Consider the following 19,839-nt stretch of genomic DNA (forward strand, 5'->3'; position numbering starts at 1 on the left):
TTGTTACCGTTTTGTGTAACTTGTGTTCATTTAAAGGCACACTAAATCACAGTGCACAAAACTGTTTTGGATCGGTCTTATTTTCGAAAATAGAGGAGACACTGAAACAGTAATGTGAGTCCCGACAAACAGGTTGTATCTGGAGCTCGTACCTGAAGCCTATTTTATTACTCTTGTCTTGTAAGACAAAACAAAACTTTGCTAGTATGCAATATGTACAGTTTGGGTGCAACAGCACAGGGTGTCCTCAAAGTTTGAATCCAGAGGCGATCGGAGTGGTCCCTTCTTTCACTGGACCTTTCTCCCCCTGACTTCTTTTTCTGGGGTATGATCAAAGAGAAAGTATACGTGATGATTACAGATTCAAACCACACGAGGGAACACATTACCTGTCAATGTGCTGAAATCGACAGCAACGCAGACCAATTCCATCGAGTTCACTCCAATTATGCATTGAAAATTTATGCAAGTCATTTGAAAATATTTTTTATCAACATTAAAATTGTTTTGTTTTCAGAAGTATGTGGGGAGGAGGGGTTCATCTGGTAGCCAGACTTCATGAGCACCCTGTATATTCATTTTCTGCCTCACAAAGCAAATACAATCAAGTCTGACAATGCATTAGAAAGCTCCTGCAGCATAGTCATGAAAGTGCAGAGTCCAACTTGTGTTTTTGAACTGCATTTTGAGAAAATGTTGGAGTGTGTTCATTAATTCCAAACAGTGCTAATATTAGGTATCACGACATACAGTACACGAAATAATTACATTCCACAAAGTACAAAATTCAAGAACATCTGTCCACTTCTTGTCCTGGCGTACATTAAAAAGTGACGGATCAACACTGTAGTGCGAGTGACGAGATATGTGCTAAATCTCTTCACAATAGTCATATTAGTGTGAAGGTCGTCCAATTCCAACTGTGAGTAATTGTGTTCAGGCCTTCTTGTTCACTTATAATGGAGGAATGTACGGAAGTCAGGTTAATGATTTCCTATGGAGCGAAATACACCCTCCCACTTCCTCTTTTTGCTATTACTTGTCCATTTCCAGTTGTGTTTATTATCGAGGTATTTATTTACTCATCAGAGCTTGATAATGGTCCGTTTAGTTCTTGGAGCTCAAAAATGGTCAATTTTCTCTTCCTGTTTGTGTTTCACACTCGGTGGTGGGCCTTCGGCGTACACGGTAGCCTTTGTAGCATTGGCGTGTGGCTCCTCCTTTGTCTCATCGTCTTCATAGCTCATGTTAGCATAGAATTGTCTCATGTTGTTTGTCAGCTCCAATTCCTGGCGGGTCTTTGCCTGTGCTTGCTGCATTTGCACCAGCATGGCTTTATTCACACCAGGCCCTGTTTAAAGCACAAAATGGTGATGATATGTTGTTTGTCCAGCATGCACATTTCACTCAGAAAATGTAAAGGATATTTTGCTATCTGTTGAACTTTCAGTTTGATCCTAAAATGCACTCTAAGCTTTCCAGGTGAGCATTCAAAAAGCTTAGAAAAAGGTCAAATTAAATCCGGAAATATCACCCGAAAGCTTGACATGCAAAATATTTGTGATTGTTGAAAAAAAGGACACTTACCAAAGTAACTAAGCACCACAGGGAGGAAGATGAGGCCGTGAGCCATCCCCAGAAGTGTGATGACCAGATTGAGGCGGAAGAAGAAGATCTGGATAAGCTGCGCTTTGGCAAAAGCCAAAACAAGGATGCCGGGCAGGTTGGTCATCGCAACACCAGCAAACACCTTTGGGGTCGAAGCAAACCCTCTTAGACAGCCGTGGATACACACTTGGAAATGTCCTGATGTCAACTGTAGCAGACTATGCAACTTACTGCACTGCCCATGTTGGCGGTGGCCTCTTTGGCTCGCTCCACATGTGTGGGCTTTATGCTGAGAGCAAACGATCTCGTCATGTGGGACACAAATTCCACAGAAATGCCCACTGCCTGTAAACAATTGCAATCAAAAGATGACCAACATAGAAAAAAAGAGAAATACCAAATAAAAAATACTGGATTAATGTCTGTCACGTAGTTGTGTGAGACTGCTTCGATTGTTCGATTCATTGACTGACCGTCAAAACTGTGCACTTACTGTAACCAGGTTAATGAGAGCCACGGCGTTGTAATGGATTCCCCAGAGTGTCATGACCCCAACAGTGTCCACAGTGATCATGATGATGGTGATGAGGTTGAGTAGACCGGAGCGCAGGTCCAAGCCCAGAAGCAGACAGCACACAACAAATGTGGGCAGCAGACACAGTGAGATGTTGAAGAGACCCTCTGGTACGATCGTCAGGTACTGCTCGTAGAAAACGTTGGTCACCCTGCGAGATGGACACGGAACCATTTTCATGTTAACGTCACTGGCGGTTTCAATGTCATTTTGAAAATGGAGCAGTGAACCAAAAGATCCAGCACATGACATTTTCAAGAAGCTTTTAGTCAATACGGTTGCTACAGTGGACAGCTTATAATGTTATCAGGTTACAACAGGGTGCATAAAAGGGTTAATAGACTAACATTGGAATAAATATGAAGATAAACTCTTTAACCACTTTTTACCCAAGAAAACATGTTTGATTAAAAACAGCTATCAGACAGGGCGGCCCGGTAGTCCAGTGGTTAGCACGTCGGCTTCACAGTGCAGAGGTACCGGGTTCGATTCCAGCTCCGGCCTCCCTGTGTGGAGTTTGCATGTTCTCCCCGGGCCTGCGTGGGTTTTCCCCGGGTGCTCCGGTTTCCTCCCACATTCCAAAAACATGCGTGGCAGGCTGATTGAACACTCTAAATTGTCCCTAGGTGTGAGTGTGTGCGTGGATGGTTGTTCGTCTCTGTGTGCCCTGTAATTGGCTGGCAACCGATTCAGGGTGTCCCCCGCCTACTGCCCGGAGACAGCTGGGATAGACTCCAGCACCCCCCGCGACCCTGGTGAGGATCAAGCGGTTCGGAAGATGAATGAATGAATGAATGAGCTATCAGACAGTACAGTAAGATACAGCAGTGAAGTTTTTTTTTGGGGGGGGGGGGGGGGATACTGCATGTAGCCTACCAAATTGGGTCCCGCATCAGACTTGGCAAATAAATGAAACATGAGGAAAGAATGGATGATGCCAAGAACAAGAGTTCTTACGTGTAAGGGAAGACTTCGAAGTCCGGAGAGGTTCCTTTTATCTTGAGCATGCCCTGAGTGATGTCGTAGGCCAGCTCTCTGGCCCTCAGTAGTGCCGCAGTGAACTCCTGAGAGTTGGTCAGAGGTGTGTGGTAAGCCATGAAGCGAGAGGCTGCGCGCGCACAGGGAGAAAAGCCGCGTCACGTGTGCGGTGAATCTCTTTGGGAAAACGTTGTGGACTGCTATCTGATTTTTGAAATGTCTCACCAATAATTTCTCCGCTGTCGTCTTTCACCACAGCCGTATCATAGGCTCCCAGTCCTCTTTAGGATAACATCACAGGCAAGTGAGTATGCAGTTTAACCACTGTGCTACGTTTGTGTGCGTGTGTATATGGACAATACACACCCTTTGGGGCACTGCAGGTCAGGCCTATTACCCAAGAAGTTAGGAAGAAAGCGGTTGAACTGTTCCTCGGTGGGCCGCAGGACGCCATTTGAAGGCTTTGCCATACACTTTCGTCCACAGAGGAAAGGAGCTGTGATGACAACGTAGGTCATTAAAAAGTCCTAAAGACGCAATTAGAACACGAGTAGAGAATGTGCTTCAATGTTAAGTTGTGTCATCAGCCACGCTCACATTTGTCTGCAGGACAGAACTTTCCAGCATTTGGACCAAAGCTATAAAGTCGACAACATCTGGATCCCGGGTTCAACCAGTCAATGAAATCATCTACCCAGGAGTTTGCAGAGATGCCAATGTATGACCTACAGACCACATAATAACATGATAAAAAAATCATATATGACACTTTTAAAATGACTGACAAATATAATGTGGCTTTATCAAGAAACTCCTTTGTGTTACAAAGTAAATAGCATTGCTACTCTGCCATCAGCCTCTAAAATTGGCATCGGAATTACTCAGCATTAGTTTTACATCACAACGTAATAACAGTTTATTTGTTTGAACATATAGAATATACAAGACTGCAATAATTGGCAACAGTGAAGATAAGTAAAATTGTAAAAAGGAAAAGAAAATAGTCATCAAAATTATATGTTCAAAAAATGGTTTGGCCTTCACATTTATTTCAATTCTGTGCCTCCCCTGGGTAGTCACCTTTAATTTCTGTCAATTTTGCTTCATCATGTTTTTGAATTAAGTCTCCCAACATATGATTGTTTCTAATCTTGGCACAGTCAGTGACAGGTGACCTTTATCGGGCCAGAGCAGATCACGTAACTGACATTTTTACTATCAGATCTGATTGCGAGGATGCAAAAGGTGCTGCCGTGATATCAGTAGGTTCAAGGATGTGTCAGCTAAGAGAATATAACCAGACATCTGCTTTTCAGAGCGTTGCATTGAAGAACGGTGTGGTCATTTTTTAAATTCAAAGAACTCACTGTTCGGGGTGATTGGCGGCATATTGAATCTTCTGGATCATTGAGAACTGGTCGCAGCCCACACTGGAACACACGGCGTTCATGCCCTCTTCTGAGGTAAAATTGAAGCCTCGTTTTGTTACAAAATAAACCGGGACTCCGACTTCCAAATATTTGTACAAATACTGGAAATAATCCAGCATATATGAGCCCTGCAACAGACAAAAAACACATTTGTGAGTTAAGAGAGCAATCACAATGATTTTTATACTCTGTACTAGATATGCAGTATAGACAAGCAAGCACCACTAGTGTGCTGCCCTGACCTTGGGCATAGCCAGCTCCTGATCCAGACCCACTGTTACGTTGAACATCAGGTACAGAGAAGCACTGAACATGAAGAGGAACACCAACATCTGGAGAGAATGAGGGAGTAGAACACCTTTTGAGCATGATAAACGTATTTTGTAAAAATCATGCACGTAACTCTTTGAGGTCGTACCACGATGAATCTCATGTAACGGTTCAGCAGTACGGGGGCGTAATACTTCCTCATGAGGGGCAACAGGAAGCCCTCGTTGGGCTGGTTGGATTTCTGGGTGGCTACGGTGACGCAGCAGAGCAGCTCACAGCGGTTATTGTCTTGGCGCCGGGCATCCAGCGACAGCAGTGCCACAAACGCTGTCATCTGGAGAACAAAGTCCATAAGCACAGCCAAAGCGGCGTACAAAGCGAAGGTCTTCACTGCGGGCATGGTGGACAGGGCCCCTTGGAGAAAAGAAATGACACGACACGTTGTACAGAAACTGAAATAGGGTGCATACAGCTCCATGACACAATAAAACATCAACAACAATACTATATCATAACAGCCATTTAGATCATGGGAATATGTTAAAACAGATAAAACTGGATAGAACAGTGGTGTCAAACTGTTCGTCAAGGAGGTTCGATCAGGCCCGCAGGATCATTTAAAAGCCAAAAAATGCATAAAGGACACAGAATGAATATTTTTAATAAAATGCAAGTTATGGATTATCCAATAGGGGGCACACTGTTTTTTTCCTTAATTTGTAAAGTGTAGGCAGGGATTCAATTTACATTTTATATGCAGATGTGTAAATGGTTTTAAAATCCCTTTCTTTATAAATCTCATTTAATCTTAAATTGCATTACATTACTATATTTTTCAATACCAATTACTTGTTAAAGTTTTGTGCCTTTGTACAATCAGTGGGATCAGTTGCAATGGATAAATGTAAATGATGAAAGTAAATTGCACATTTATCTAAGGAAATCTAAGGTGTTTCATGAAATGTTTTGTAAAAGATATGTTCATTAAATGTCAACATTTTCCTAATGTTCTTGTGCTTCACTATACCAAAACAAAGGAAAGGCATGATATTTTGGTCATTTACAGCAGAGTATGGTATGATTTTAATGGTCCGGCCCACTTGACATCTCCCGAGGCTGTATGCGGCCCACAACGTGAAATGAGTTTGACACCCCTGGTATAGAACATCAGAAGTTCCATGGGGGAGCTCAATAATGATACAAAGCCAATTCCAATCAAGTTGGGACGTTCTATTAGACGTGACCCAAAAAGAGAATACAATGATTTGCAAATCATCTTCAGCTTCTATTTAACTGAACACACTACATATGTAATGTCCAAACTGCTAAACTGTTTTTGAAGCAAATCATCTTTAACTTCGAATTTCATGGCTGCAACACGTTCCCCAAAAAAACTGAGACAGTTGGCAAAAAAAAAAAAAAAGACTAAGAAAGTTGAAGAATGCTCATCAAACACCTGTTTGAAATATCCCACGTGTGAACAGGCTAACTGGGAACCGGTGGGCGCCACGATTGGGCATAAAAGGAGCTTCCCTGAATTGCTCAGTCATTTACAAGCAAAGGTGTGACAAGGTTCACCTCTTTGTGTACAACCGTGTGAGAAAATAGCCAAAACAGTTTAAGGACAATGTTCCTCAACATACAACTACAAGGAATTTAAGGACTTTATTATCTATTGTCCAAATGTTTATTGGATATTGTTAAAAGAAAATGTCATGTAAAACAGTGGTAAACAAGACTCTGTCAGAGCTTTTTTGGAACGTCTTGCAGCCATACAATTCCAAGTTAATGATTATTTGCGAAACACAATAGTTTATTAGTTTGAGCATTAAATATCTTGTCCTTGTAATGTATGGTGAACGTGATTTGTAAATCATTGTATTCTGATTGTATTGATGTGTAAAAAAAAATATCCCGATACCATTGTAATTGGGTTTGTACAAATGTATGCGGACCATCTGTTGGAAGCTAGGTGTAAAGGTATAAAACATCTGCATTGCAAACATCATCGTGCTTGATTTTGGTTGACAAATTCAGAGAGGTTTCAATTGAGTGGCGTGAAACTGCATCGCATCTGAATGAAAAGATATTACAATTACATTTCGACAATGTACGCACTACTGCCAAAAGCAATATTTATTGTACGTACTGTTAGATGAATACTTCTCTGATGGTTCCAATCAAATCTGGCTGCTCGTTTTGAAAGACTTACTTGATAAACACGTTTTTTTTGAACCCCCCGGCAATAGTTGTTTTTGTTTGTGGATTTGTCAAAAGGTCTTTACCTAAAAAGAAGCAGACAGACTCAGAGAGACTGCACAGGAGCATGCTGGGAGCAACGTTTCCGAGCACGCGGCCAATCTGCTGCTCTCTTTCCTCTCCGGGCTTCCGCACATCTCTCTGCCAAATGTGAACACAAAAGTTGTGTCAGTCTCATCATGGTCAGAACCATTAGACAGCAGAGTCATAGGACAGAAAGATAAACACCTGGTACTCCAGAACAAAGATGAAGATGTTGTCAGCTCCAACAGCAAGCACCAGGAACGGTACCACTTGCAGGATGACCAACGAGGAAGGAATGCCGATCCAAGAGTAGAAGCCCATGGATGCCAGCACCGAGCATGCAACCACCAAAATCCCACCGAGACCCACTAGAAACTTTGAGTCCACCTATAGAAAGCAAAAGAGCAAATACAGTCCATGTCTTTCCCTGTATCCTATCTTCTGTATTTTATCAGGAAACGTATGGCCCTTTGCGGAGATAATGACTATATGGCATGTAGGAATAGTTGTTACCGTTGTATTACTGTCAATGTTTTACATTACGTATTCTGTTGGAGTACTGTTATGTCAAGTTCCATTTTCTGTCAAGCGCTTTGTTACAGCTGCAGCTGTTGTGACGGCGCTTGATTAATCAAGATGTATTATATTAGGGGTTGGGAACCTCCGATTCCTCGAGAGCTATATTCTGTCTGTATTAGATAGCGCCCTATGCCAACACATCTGATTCAAACATTCAGGTCATCAGCAAGCGCTGTAGAAAGCTGGAATGATCCTGATCATTTGAACTGGGTGTGTTGGAGTAGGAAGAGATTTAAAACAGGGATATGGCTCTCGAGAAACCCGAGTTCCCGACCCCTGTATTCATACCTGTCAACTCAATACGGTTTAGCCATAGTTCATACGGATTTTGTGGTGAATCTTACGTATATGGCCGTATCGCACAAATCATACGGATTCTGAAAAATTTTAGTTCCGTTTGCTTTTGCCCAGAATGGTGCTAGTCTACTCAAATGCTTTCATTTCCGGTAACTTAAGTAATGCCACTAAGTAGAATGATGATTAGACATTAACCAGACATTGTATTATGGAGATCTACAATAAATATCATTGAAAATTTCGTGGGTTTTTGTCTGCCGTTATTTTGACATATAAAATGCTTTGGTATGTTATAAGGATTTTTTGCTCTTTATAAGGATTTTTTTGGTAGTTTATACAGGTTGACGCTCCGAAAAGTTGACAGGTATGTGTATTATATTTGTACTTCGCATCACCCATGTGATAAGAACATCATGAATGCACTGCATTGTATTGGTATTGTCTTGTTGGAGGCTTATTGTTTGAAACCAACTAAGTGTGAAGAGGCAGCTTTTCAACACCGTCGGCACTTTTGAGACAGAGCCACTTTAAAGACTATGCGCATCAAGCTACAGAAATCATGTGGCACTCCCATACAATAATTCCAATCCATTTGAAAAATGGTTTATCCTTATCACAGTCTGGCCAATCACAGGGTGATTGTGACCGAGGTTGAGTGGGAATTTACAAATATTTCACAGTGACTTCATTTTCTACCGTAGCTTCACTCCTTTGAACCAGTGTAATGCCAGCGGCCCAAAATTTGAAAATGAAGAGGATTATCAATTCCTGGTGGGAGCACGATTGTCTAGAGCAGTGGTTCTTAACCTTGTTAGCGGTACCGCACCCAACCTGGTCATATGCACATTCACCGAACCCTTATTTCGTGAAAAATTAAAAAATGATTTTTTTTAAAACAATTTCAAGACATAAAAAACACATTTATTAAAACCAGAAAGAAAACTTAAATACAATTTCAAGACATAAGTATACTTTTTTTTTTAATTGGGCCCAAATGAACCAGTTAGTGATGACCAAGTGGGCGTGTCATAACTAATTGACATGTTGAGTTGGGTGTGCCTTGACCTCCATGGCAGAGGCTCCGTCGAACCCCTGAGACGGATTCACCGAACCCAGGTTAAGAACCACTGGTCTATGGACAACGGCATGTTGAAGGCTTACCAGTATGCGTCTCCAAGAAGAATACTCCCCCAGAGCGACAGCGATGTAAACAAAGATTACAGCGTAACTGATCATGAAGATGGGAATGTCCTCTGCTGTCGTCCGATTGATCTCATCCTCCAGTGACCTCTGTAGACATAAACACAGTTACAAACTTCAACCGCTCTTTGTGTATATGATGCTGCGGCAAATATGGAGCTCACTGGAAATAAAAAGAGTAAAATAAGACATAAATGGCTCCATAATGATTTCCACAAATGTTATTTTTCTACTGGAAATTGCTGTTATTGGTGACTTTTTAACACACCTCTGCCATGTATGCAAACGTAAAGTTGGTGGATGGGTCTCTCTGGTAGTCTTGGACAATTTTCAGAAACTCTTTCTCCCATTGCAAGGCCACGTTGTACTTGACGTTGCTTCGTGGATAGTTGTTGAGGGAGAAGGTCAAAATGAAAGCCTCCGCATTGGTGTACTCGTCACCTGGGACAGCAAACGTGTTAAAAGGCGGGAAGATACGCATCACTGCCGCGTCACAATTCACAGTACGAGACAGCGTGTACATGCTTACAAAAGTCCATTTCTTCAAGATTTTACGAACAAAAACGGTGCCATTTTGTGCATAGTCCAAAGCAGGGGTAGGGCCCTGGCGGTTCCTCCAGAGCCATATCTTGCCTGTTTTAGAGCACTCCCGACTCCAACATGACTCAATTGATCGTGATCGTTTCAGGCTTCTCCAGAGCTTGCTGATGAGCTGATCATTTAAATCCGGTGTGTTGGAGTCGGTCGAGAGCGACCGAAAACAGGCAGGATATGCCTCTCGAGGAACCGGAGTTCCCTACCCCTGGTCCTAAGCCTTGCATTTTTGGAATCGGATTCAACATATATTCTGATTTATTTTGCTGATTCAATAGTGGCAGTCAAATAGGAGTTTGCTGGGGGGTTGTTTTTCTCATGGACGAGGAACCCTGGTGGAGCTCTTCATACCAATAAATCCTGCACATTTCAATACAAATGCTTCTTAAAACTGGTCACTTGGTAATGTCTTGTTTCCACGGGTTGGCGCTACCAGCCACTCACCCCGGTAGCCGCCGACAGCCAGGAAGGGAAAGACCGGAGCGCCATAGTCAGCCATGCAGCTCAGTCCTAAATCAGTGATGTCTTTGAACGACAGAGGCGAACTTGAGAAGGCACAGAAGAGAAGACGAATGTCACTGAGTACACGCTTTAGAGGTTTGCGTCCACTTATTCCGGCGTGAGAGCACTTACTTGAAGCAGTAGATGAGGTGATCTCGCCAATCCACCTCTTTGGTCACCCCCAGTTCAGTCATGTTCACCTTGGCATTGATGTTGTCCAGGCTGTTTTGGAAGTATTGCGGCAGACTGTTGAGCGCGCAGTCGGTCAGGGAGGGGTTGTTGGGTTTCAGCGGCGCAAAGCACACGTCCTTCAGACTTGCTGTGCGATTTAGGTCCTCTGACCAGAACTCAATGTTCTAGAGAAATCAGAGCGGTATTGAATGGCCAACCTCGCTGGGAGACCTGGTTCCGCTTCTGTGATGTTTACCTGTATTTTTTTCTGGAGAAGCACCAGCTCAATGATGAGGTCTTTGGAAACAAGGCCGCTAAAGTTATGCGATCCAAAGAGCAAAGAGTCATAAATGTGACCTTTCCTGCCTGGTGCTGTCAAAATCAGCTGGTTGGTCCTGAAGAAAGGGCCAAAGTGCTTGTCATGAAAATCCTTCTCCTGACGAGCTCGGCTGTTAGGAGCTGACCAGAGCTCCACTGGGTCAGTGGTGAGCTCAATGAACATGAGGCCGGTGGCGAACCCCACGACAACCACAGCCGACACCAGGAGCACCTTAGATGGGGAGGACGGATGAACAAGTCAGACGACTGCGTGTGACAACCACCAATACATGAAGATATTGATCTTATGTGAACCTGCTAAAATACGGTTGCACAAACAAACCTAACTACAACGCTTCTATCGATTATTCCATCGATAAATCGAATGATTGGATCCAATTTTACTTTGTGTTCAAGTGTTTTATAAACCCCTTTTTCCCCAATTACCGTTCATTCATGAAATATACTGTAGTTGTTTATTTGGTATTGTTTAGTGGCTAAACAACAACAACTACTACACAACAATTCAACAAAATGACACAAAAGCAGTACTTCTCAAATTGGTAGTGGTGGAGGTATGAGGGTCGCACGTGACCCAGGGAACTTTTTTTTTTTTCGTAGTAGAATAAAAAGTTCAACTGCACATCGACTACAGTATGTGGCAGCGGCACCCTCAATGTCAGAGAGTTGGCAAGGAGTATTAGCTCCTCTGCCGAAGTGTACTTCCAATAATTTTAATGATCAATGATACTATTTATAGTCGCAGCGGAGATTTGTTGGGGGTGGGGGGGGGGGGGGGTCAATATTTTTGTTCTACTTGTTCATAACAATTAATAATTGAGATGCAGTGCATTAGAGGGATTGAAGATATACTCAGCAATCTTTTTGAAACTGATGCGGTTATTTTGATTGAACACAAAAATAATCACTCTGCTTTCATGAAGGACCACAGAAATCAATGAATACTTACTTCTTAAAGGCTGAGATGTGGGCAATTTTAAATTAAATAATTGCTGTAAAGAATTACTCGATTATTAAAATAGTTATTAGTGAATTTGCGAATTGCAATTAATCCATTAATTTTGACACTTCTAGTTGATTTGGGGAAATCAAGTGACTTGGCTGCTATACAGTATATTAAGACATACCGGGTGCAAAATCATTCAAAGTTGAATGCAGCAAACAAGTACAAGCAATTAGGTAGCTTTCCTCTTCCCCTTATTCATTTTTCTCTTTTATTTAGCGATATCAATCTTTTGTCTATATGCTATTGTTGTCGATATAGTATCGGAGTAAGCGATACGTCTTGATATCAATGTGCTTTCTGTATTGACAGTATTGTACTTAACATATAGGATGCATATTGATCTATCGTTTGGTTACAAGCGTGTGTGTCATTATAGAATCGTACAGAACATCACATTTCCTTTTTTTTGTATGAGTGTTTCAAATGATGTGATCGCTCTTGATAGCAATCTTGTCGATATATCGGTGTACTGATACGATATCCCACTAAACGATACGTTGCAATATGAATCGTTTACCCATACGTTTGATACAGAATGACACCAAACAACAATAATGTACATGAGTATCTGATAGTGTCTGAAGATGCTTTGAGAGACACTAACCATGAGGGGATAGGTAGCCATGAATGTTCCCCATTTCTGAAACGCGGAGCTAAGGAAGGCCTGAGCAGCCATGCTGTTCCTGTCGGCGCACGACACCTCTGCTGGATGAATGACCCGCTGACTGACATCGTTACAGTTCTGATCGTTGCCTTTCTTCTTCTTTTTCTCTTGATCCCGCTTCTTCTGCGACTTGACCAAACAAGAGACCACGAGGAAGAAAAGGAAGGAAAAGATCAGGAGACAGAATAAGATGATAGAAATGACAAGGAAGCCATCTGTGCCCAAAAGTCTGAAAGGTCCTGGTGGCAGCGGGGGAGGTGGAAGGACAGGGCATGATTCTTTGCAGTCCTGACACGAGCACACCTGACCGCCGGAAGGCATGGTCTCATTGCACTTCAAAGCTCGCCCCTTGTAGGGAATCACACCCTCAGGTACTCCCTCTACTTCTCCGGGTTTTATGAGTCTGAAATCAATGTCCAGTGGAGCCAGACCGTTGCTCGTATCTCCCTGGAAGTCGTACCAGCGCTGGGGGGTGCACAGCTTGGCACCGTAGCGGCCGCACATGGTGGCGATGGCGAAACCTCCCGTGGCGGGGATCCGGACATTTTGACACGACTGAAAGGCGGCGTCTGCAAAGCTGGTGGCGAGATATGCTTGGTACTCCACCACGGCCTCTCCGGTCTTTCCCAGGTGGGTAACATTCACGACCCTTGTGACTTTGACTGTCTGGCTCTGGTTGGGGCTGCAGGTGTTGATGCAGTGCAGGTGGGCAAAGTTTTCGGCACAAGAAGGGCAGCGCACCAGCAGGGCCTTCGATAAAGTCAAACTCCTTTCCAAGGATTTCAGCTGCTTAATGGAGCAACAGGCAAGGGTGCTGCCAAGTCCCTTGTCCAGCATGGGACACACCTGCATATGGGGAACATGTTTAATGAGACGATGGTTCTTTTGTTTGATGTTAGTTGCGCTTTCTTGCCATGACTACAGACCTCTTTGAGTTTACGGTAGTGTTCTCCCGTCACTTCCCGGGCTCGGCTATAATTTCGGCACGGGACCATGGCAGGGATGAGGGGGTTTCCCAGTGAAGGGTTTTTGCCACATTCTTCGTAGAAAGCACAGTAGCCGATTCGATGCTCAGCCTGTGACAGCACCTGCACAGTATGAAACAGGATCTGCATGACCATACAGGAACAATGACAGCTGGTGTTTGAATGGCCCCACATTTTGATTAATTGAGCCGTTGGCGTCGTGGCCATGTGTCAACCACAGATATTTTTGGGGGGTAGGACAAAGACTGTTTTATTTAAATGATTCAAACTTATTTAAATGCCAATTGGGATATAATATGATCATCTGCATCAATTCCTTTCTACTTTTATTCCACTTTATGTCTTTATCTTACGCCATTCATTTAAATTGTCATTGAAAGTTTGGGTTTTTTTAAATCGTTGATATGTACAAATAGAAACAAGAGTTGCTCAGATTTATCATGACTTACGTAGCTTTGCGCTTCCAGTGATGTCAAACGACAACCCCATAAACATCTGAAAAAGGTTATCATCGTGGCTTCAGGACTGTACTGTGCCCCGACCTAATCAACGTCTTCGCAGAAATGCTGAACAGCCGAATTCAAATTGATTAATTTGACATTTATGAACGTTAAAACAAATGATTACATCCTACGATACGCTACCGACGTACAAAAGTACGATCATTAATCCTACATAGCATTAAATAATGCTACACTGCAAATAATTTCACTATAAAATAACAGGAAAATACTGTTATTTTACAATGCGCCGAATGTAATATATTTTAACAGTACACTACACCATTTTGAATTACAGTGTTATCATGCGATAACAGAGGGTGGTGTGGTAAATGTACACAGCATCTACTGTTATTTCTATTTTTATTTATGCGGTATACTACTGTAATTTGGATTACAGTATTTTGTTTTGTTTGTTTGTTTGTTTATTGAACATAAAACATATATACGGTAATAATCTGACAGAAAATAAGGTAGGTAAAAAAAGTAAAAAGAAAGAAATCAATCTTCATTCAACACAGTTATTATGTTCAAGGGAGTAGGAAGAAGTAAAAAACTTATCTAGTCCTACCCCGTTATGTGATTGTATCTAATAAATCATTTTTATATCAATCAGAAAAGAAAAAAGTAAGAAGAAAGAAGTCTCCATTAAGGCTCATACTTTACCCTTAACCGTGATATTTTTACAACTTTTGGTTTGTATCGGGATTATATACTTCCACACCCTGACACTCTTGTGTCAATTTTCTCTTGTATTCATAATGGATATTTATATACCTTTCTCTATTTATCAACTTAGTTCTGATTTATCATTATATTTAATGTTTTGAATTTATCATTTTAACTCTGATTGATGTAGGTTGTTTGTACTATTTTTTTGAATTTGTTTTTGAACTCAGCAAGCGATTTACTCATTTTCAGGTCCGTTTCGAGATTATTCCACAGTTTAACACCTTTGATAGATACACTTCTTTGCTTGATGTTTGTTCTTGTTTTGAGTTTTTTGAATAAGTTGGTACCTCTTAAATCATAGCTGCTTTCTCGAATTTCGAAAAACTTCTGAATGTTTTGGCAGAGCAGGTTATTGTGTGCTTTGTACATTAATTGGGCGATTTTAAAGTCAACCAGGTCATAAAATTTCATCGTATTTAATTTGATAAATAGTGGATTTGTGGGTTCCGTATATTTTGATCTATTAATAATTCGAATTGCTTTTTTTTGTAGGTTGAGAATAGGGAGTGTGTTTGTTTTGCAGGCATTTCCCCATATTTCCACACAGTAGGTCATATATGGTAATAATAATGAAGTGTATAATCAGTACATGGCAGCAGGATAACTGTTCTGGTATTTGTACAGTACACGTTCAGATATTAAAACTTTAATGATGACCATGATGATGATGATGATAATAATAATAATAATAATAAGGTGTGAACCTCGCGAGGCACCAGCGAGAGTCGTACCGGGTGTGGGACCCGGGAGGGGGGGTGGGAGGCAAGCCCCTGATGGGGGCCAATTGCCCAGGAGGAGGAGGAATAATAATAATAATAATAATAATAATACAGCACTTCTAACACCAGATATTTACAGCAATCTATAGTTTTATGCTGTTAAATTACAATTATCTATCCACCGTGTATTTACATGCTATGGATGAATATTTAATAATATCTTACACTCATTCGAAAAAACAGGAAGATTCTGTTGTAAATTCACCGTAAATTTACAGAAACTTGTTATCGTGTATACATCTCCTTACGATCTGGTCATTGTGTGTCGGATTTTTGAATAAATCGCTTGATTGCAATCACATTTTTTCCCATCTATTTAAAAGCATTTGGTCAAGCAGTACAGTTAAATAAATATATGTATTGATAGCAATAGATGTATTTTTTAAAAAGTCAACAAAATACAGAACTACAAACCCCTAATTGACTCACTCACATATTCATCGAATACAGTCATCATAAATATGATGATAAAATATTCTGCTTATTTACACCACATTTGTATCATACTGTTGCACTCAATTTACAGCAACTGATTCCTGTAAACTGGTTCATAAAACGCCTCTTTAAACTGTCTAAATTTGTGATTCACAAGCTTCTCGGTACAACATGTGAAGTGGAAACCGATTAGTGCGGTAAAAGTGTCAGTTATACTCATATCCATTCGATAGTCTCACCGTGCATGTCAGAAAAGCGATCAAGGCTGCGACGAGACGCATGACTTTTGCTGTTTCAGCCACAAAATGGTCTTCGAGCACAGTTTAATCACTTTTGTCCCTGCATTTGAACATCCACTTGAAGCGAAGTCCGTGTCGTCCTGTCTTCCCGCTTACTGTTCACAGCTGGGAATGCACAAACATCCTGACATGTCCAGTTTCAGCACTCCGATGATGTCAATGTCTTATCTGGTCTGATCCCAGGCCTGGCCAATGGCAGTTATGGATGATCAATAACTGTGTCTGATGATTAACTTGAGAGGGTTGGTGATAGAGTTGCCGGGAGATACGGAGCAACTGGCAGAATCTGGAATATCAACCACACCCTGTACACGACCATTCTGAAACTATGCAGAGATCAAATAAAATGTGAACAAATTTCAATCAGGTCATTATTATCAGTGAGCTTCCTGCGGGAAACTTGTTTCTGCTGCACACACCGTCGGGGCTATAAATTATCCACATGCCAAGTCTGTACTAGCGTGATGTGGCAGACCCGCATGGTGTAGACATCATCAGGGATAAATGATGCAATTTCCATTAATTTGATTAATTTGTACGAAAATGATTTATGAGGCCCGGTGGTCCAGTGGTTAGCGCGTCGACCTGACAGTGAAGAGGTCCTGGGTTCGATCCTGGCTCCAGCCTTCCTGTGTGGAGTTTGCATGTTCTCCCCGGGCCTGCGTGGGTTTTCTCCGGGTACTCCGGTTTCCCCCCACATTCCAAAAACATGCATGGCAAGCTGATTGAACACTCCCAATTGTCCATAGGTGTGAGTGTGAGCGTGGATGGTCGTTTCTCTCTATGTGCCCTGCGATTGGCTGGCAACCGGGGTGTTAGGGTTCAGGGGGTCCCCCGCCTACTGCCCGGAGACGGCTGGGATAGGCTCCAGCACCCCCCGCAACCCTTGTGAGGATAAAGCGGATCGGAAAATGGATGGATGGATGATTTATGAATTACAAATACACAGGACGGAGCAACCGTGGAGACCTCCACACCACGGAAAATTGTGATAGCTGTTATTTTTCCACTATTTTCACATGGATGTGGTACTGTATCCTTAACACATTGATACTCGGCTGCATTGTTTTTTTGTTTTTTTTTATACTGAACACATGTTGAAAGAATAATGTGGATGCAAACTGGAATCAGTCAATCATTAATCAAAACGACTTCCACACAATAGTGGGTAAACAACATGGCAGAGAAGTCAGTGTTTGTCATTCCATCCACAGTCATGGGTTCCCCTCCCCACCCAAGCTTTTCTGGCTACGCCTCTGCGAATAGATGATATCTTTGTAACTCGATCTATGCCAGCACTGTCGTGACAAAAGTGTGCACTGTGTAGTTAGTTACCTGTTGCCATTCACACAACAGAACAAGTCATGATTTTTTTTGCAAGTACAGTCGCCAATATCAAAATGAAAAAGGCCTAAATTTCAAGGTCAAGGTCATCTTTATTGTCAAATATGCTTACGTATGACATGCAGCATAGATGACTCGCTCGATTTATACATAGTCCACTGTGACTTTAGACAAGGGCGTTATTATTTTAGTATTCATATTTTTTTCTTTCTTTTGTGGTGTGCCATGACATTTTTCTAATGTAAAATAGGTGCCTTGATTAGGAAACCGCATTAGACCATCATCGGTATGATTCCGATGGGTGCAGTGTTTTGTTGTTCATAAACAAACCTATCTGTGGACAAAAATGACGGTAGCGGGCAGCCAAATCAAGTCAGTATTATCACATCCTCAATTAGATCCTACAATCAAAGATTAAATCTGTAATTGACATTGTTATCGCATGTCAAGGTCAAAGCTGTGATAAAATCGGCAAGGCAAGCTGCATGTTGCATGTCTGTGAAGAGCAAAGGTGCGCAAGCATTTGGAACGATGATAAAACTTAATGGTAGAAAAAGACGAGAACAAAAGGGCCAGATAGGGACTGATTTGCTCAAGCGCTGGAAGGTCACTGCACAATGCAGAGATTTGTAACTTCAAAAAAATATTCAAATTGCATTTGCACATTCATGCATTTTCACTAAGCTTTATCATCTTTGCATTGCTTTGAGATAAAGAAGACGTGAAGTCCTCTTATGAAAATGCGAAGGACGACTTCATCATTTGGATTTTTTTGGGAACCACAACTTCTGGTAGACCAATTTTTAGGCTGAAAAACTAACTACAGTACTGCCCAATATTAAAATCATCATAATATCAAATATTTGGACGTTCTTAATGGGTGCTGTACAATCACAGCAGCATCATTATCATTTACAGAGGTGGTTGCCCCACTAATACAATGCAGTCAAACAGCATAATGAAACATAAGGAACACCTCACAGTATGATTTAGTTTTGTAATGGAGAAAGTCATCTTAAAAATCACATTTTAAACATCAGTCATTAACACATGTATGAACACTCCTCATTGACATGGCAGATTTACATTGTCTTGTGTTTCGATGGCAGCGACACAATATACAATCACCAGAAAAGTGCTCATTTGACCTCCACAATGTTTAACCAAACGCAGAAATGCTATTTTTTTAAAAAAATGAGAACCTGAATAAATATACAGTTTATGGGTTGCCTAGGCGATGGTTGTTCATCTGTGCCCTGCGATTGGCCGGCAAACAAGTTCAGGGTGTCCCCTGCCTACTGCCCGAAGAGAGCTGGGATAGGCTCCGGCACGCCCGCCCGAGACCCTTATGAAGATAAAGCGGATTAGAAAATGGATGGATGGGGTGTCTTTTTTCTTTCAATTCCATATTACTGCAGTGTATGTCAAAGTCGTTAGAAATTATTACGATTTTTTTGCGAAACATGCTGATGAAACTGTCATAGACGGACGGTGTTGATTTTAGACTACCGGTAAGCACGCTTTTTTTTTTTTTTTTACAATTCATTAATCATTCTGTACATTGCACTATAGGATAGACTTGAGCGGAGGCTTCCTCAGCAAGATTTGAGCTATCTCCCACTAAACTGTCTGAGAAGATACAGAATTTTACGCGGTAAAGATAAGCCCTTTAGCAATGTGCAGTCGCCATCAATTTCAACAGCTCTTGTGAAAAAGCAACTCGCACACCTTAACATGCAAATCTGACTTGATCTGTAGATGACTCCTGTTCTGAGTTCTAATCCGAGCGGACGATTCCCACGGCGATGCACATTACACATATCCCACTGTTACCCTCCAATAAAAATGTTGCCAAAATATTGTCCTTGCTGTTTTTCCAGATATATTTTGGATTGAAATGTGATTATGTGAATCCTCCACCCTTAATCTGTTGTTTAGTTTTAGGATGACTACACGAAGGCTCAAAATGGATAGAGAAGATTTTCAAAGTTTTGACCAAAAAAAAAAACACATTTTCGTTCAAAACTAATATTTTCTATGGCATAATATACTGCCACAAAAGTGAGGCATTGATTAAAAAAAGGAAATTTGTCGATGTGCATCCAAAAACACACAACACTTGACAAATTCATTTATTAATGTAAAAATGAGTACACATTGATGAAAGTCTAGTGGAGCTAAATTTTAGAAGGAAAACAATAGCATCCACAGATGAGTCTAACGAAGAGCAAAATTGTTAATATTTCTTGTGTAAATGTATAAAACACATT

General features: G+C 41.5%; 1 protein-coding gene across 1 annotated transcript; it reads right to left on the reverse strand.

Annotated features, from left to right (window-relative positions):
* Window positions 1-146: 146 nt before the first annotated feature.
* Window positions 147-16,336, reverse strand: npc1l1 (NPC1-like 1). The gene is made up of 21 exons (XM_086110988.1): window positions 16,166-16,336; window positions 13,421-13,582; window positions 12,435-13,340; window positions 10,742-11,035; window positions 10,447-10,670; window positions 10,258-10,358; window positions 9,488-9,660; window positions 9,181-9,309; window positions 7,348-7,530; window positions 7,146-7,260; window positions 5,009-5,274; window positions 4,833-4,922; window positions 4,528-4,718; window positions 3,758-3,885; window positions 3,527-3,656; window positions 3,386-3,441; window positions 3,140-3,290; window positions 2,102-2,333; window positions 1,840-1,953; window positions 1,588-1,750; window positions 147-1,351 (listed from the first exon to the last, which is right to left on the reverse strand). The coding sequence occupies exons 1-21, from the start codon at window positions 16,205-16,207 to the stop codon at window positions 1,122-1,124; spliced, it is 4,080 nt and encodes a 1,359-aa protein (XP_085967114.1). The 5' UTR covers window positions 16,208-16,336; the 3' UTR covers window positions 147-1,121.
* Between the last annotated feature and the right edge of the window lie 3,503 nt (window positions 16,337-19,839).

Source organism: Hippocampus guttulatus, chromosome 5, assembly GCF_054856545.1.
Source record: "Hippocampus guttulatus isolate MCC_2025c chromosome 5, RoL_Hgut_1.0, whole genome shotgun sequence".
NCBI lineage: Eukaryota > Metazoa > Chordata > Actinopteri > Syngnathiformes > Syngnathidae > Hippocampus > Hippocampus guttulatus.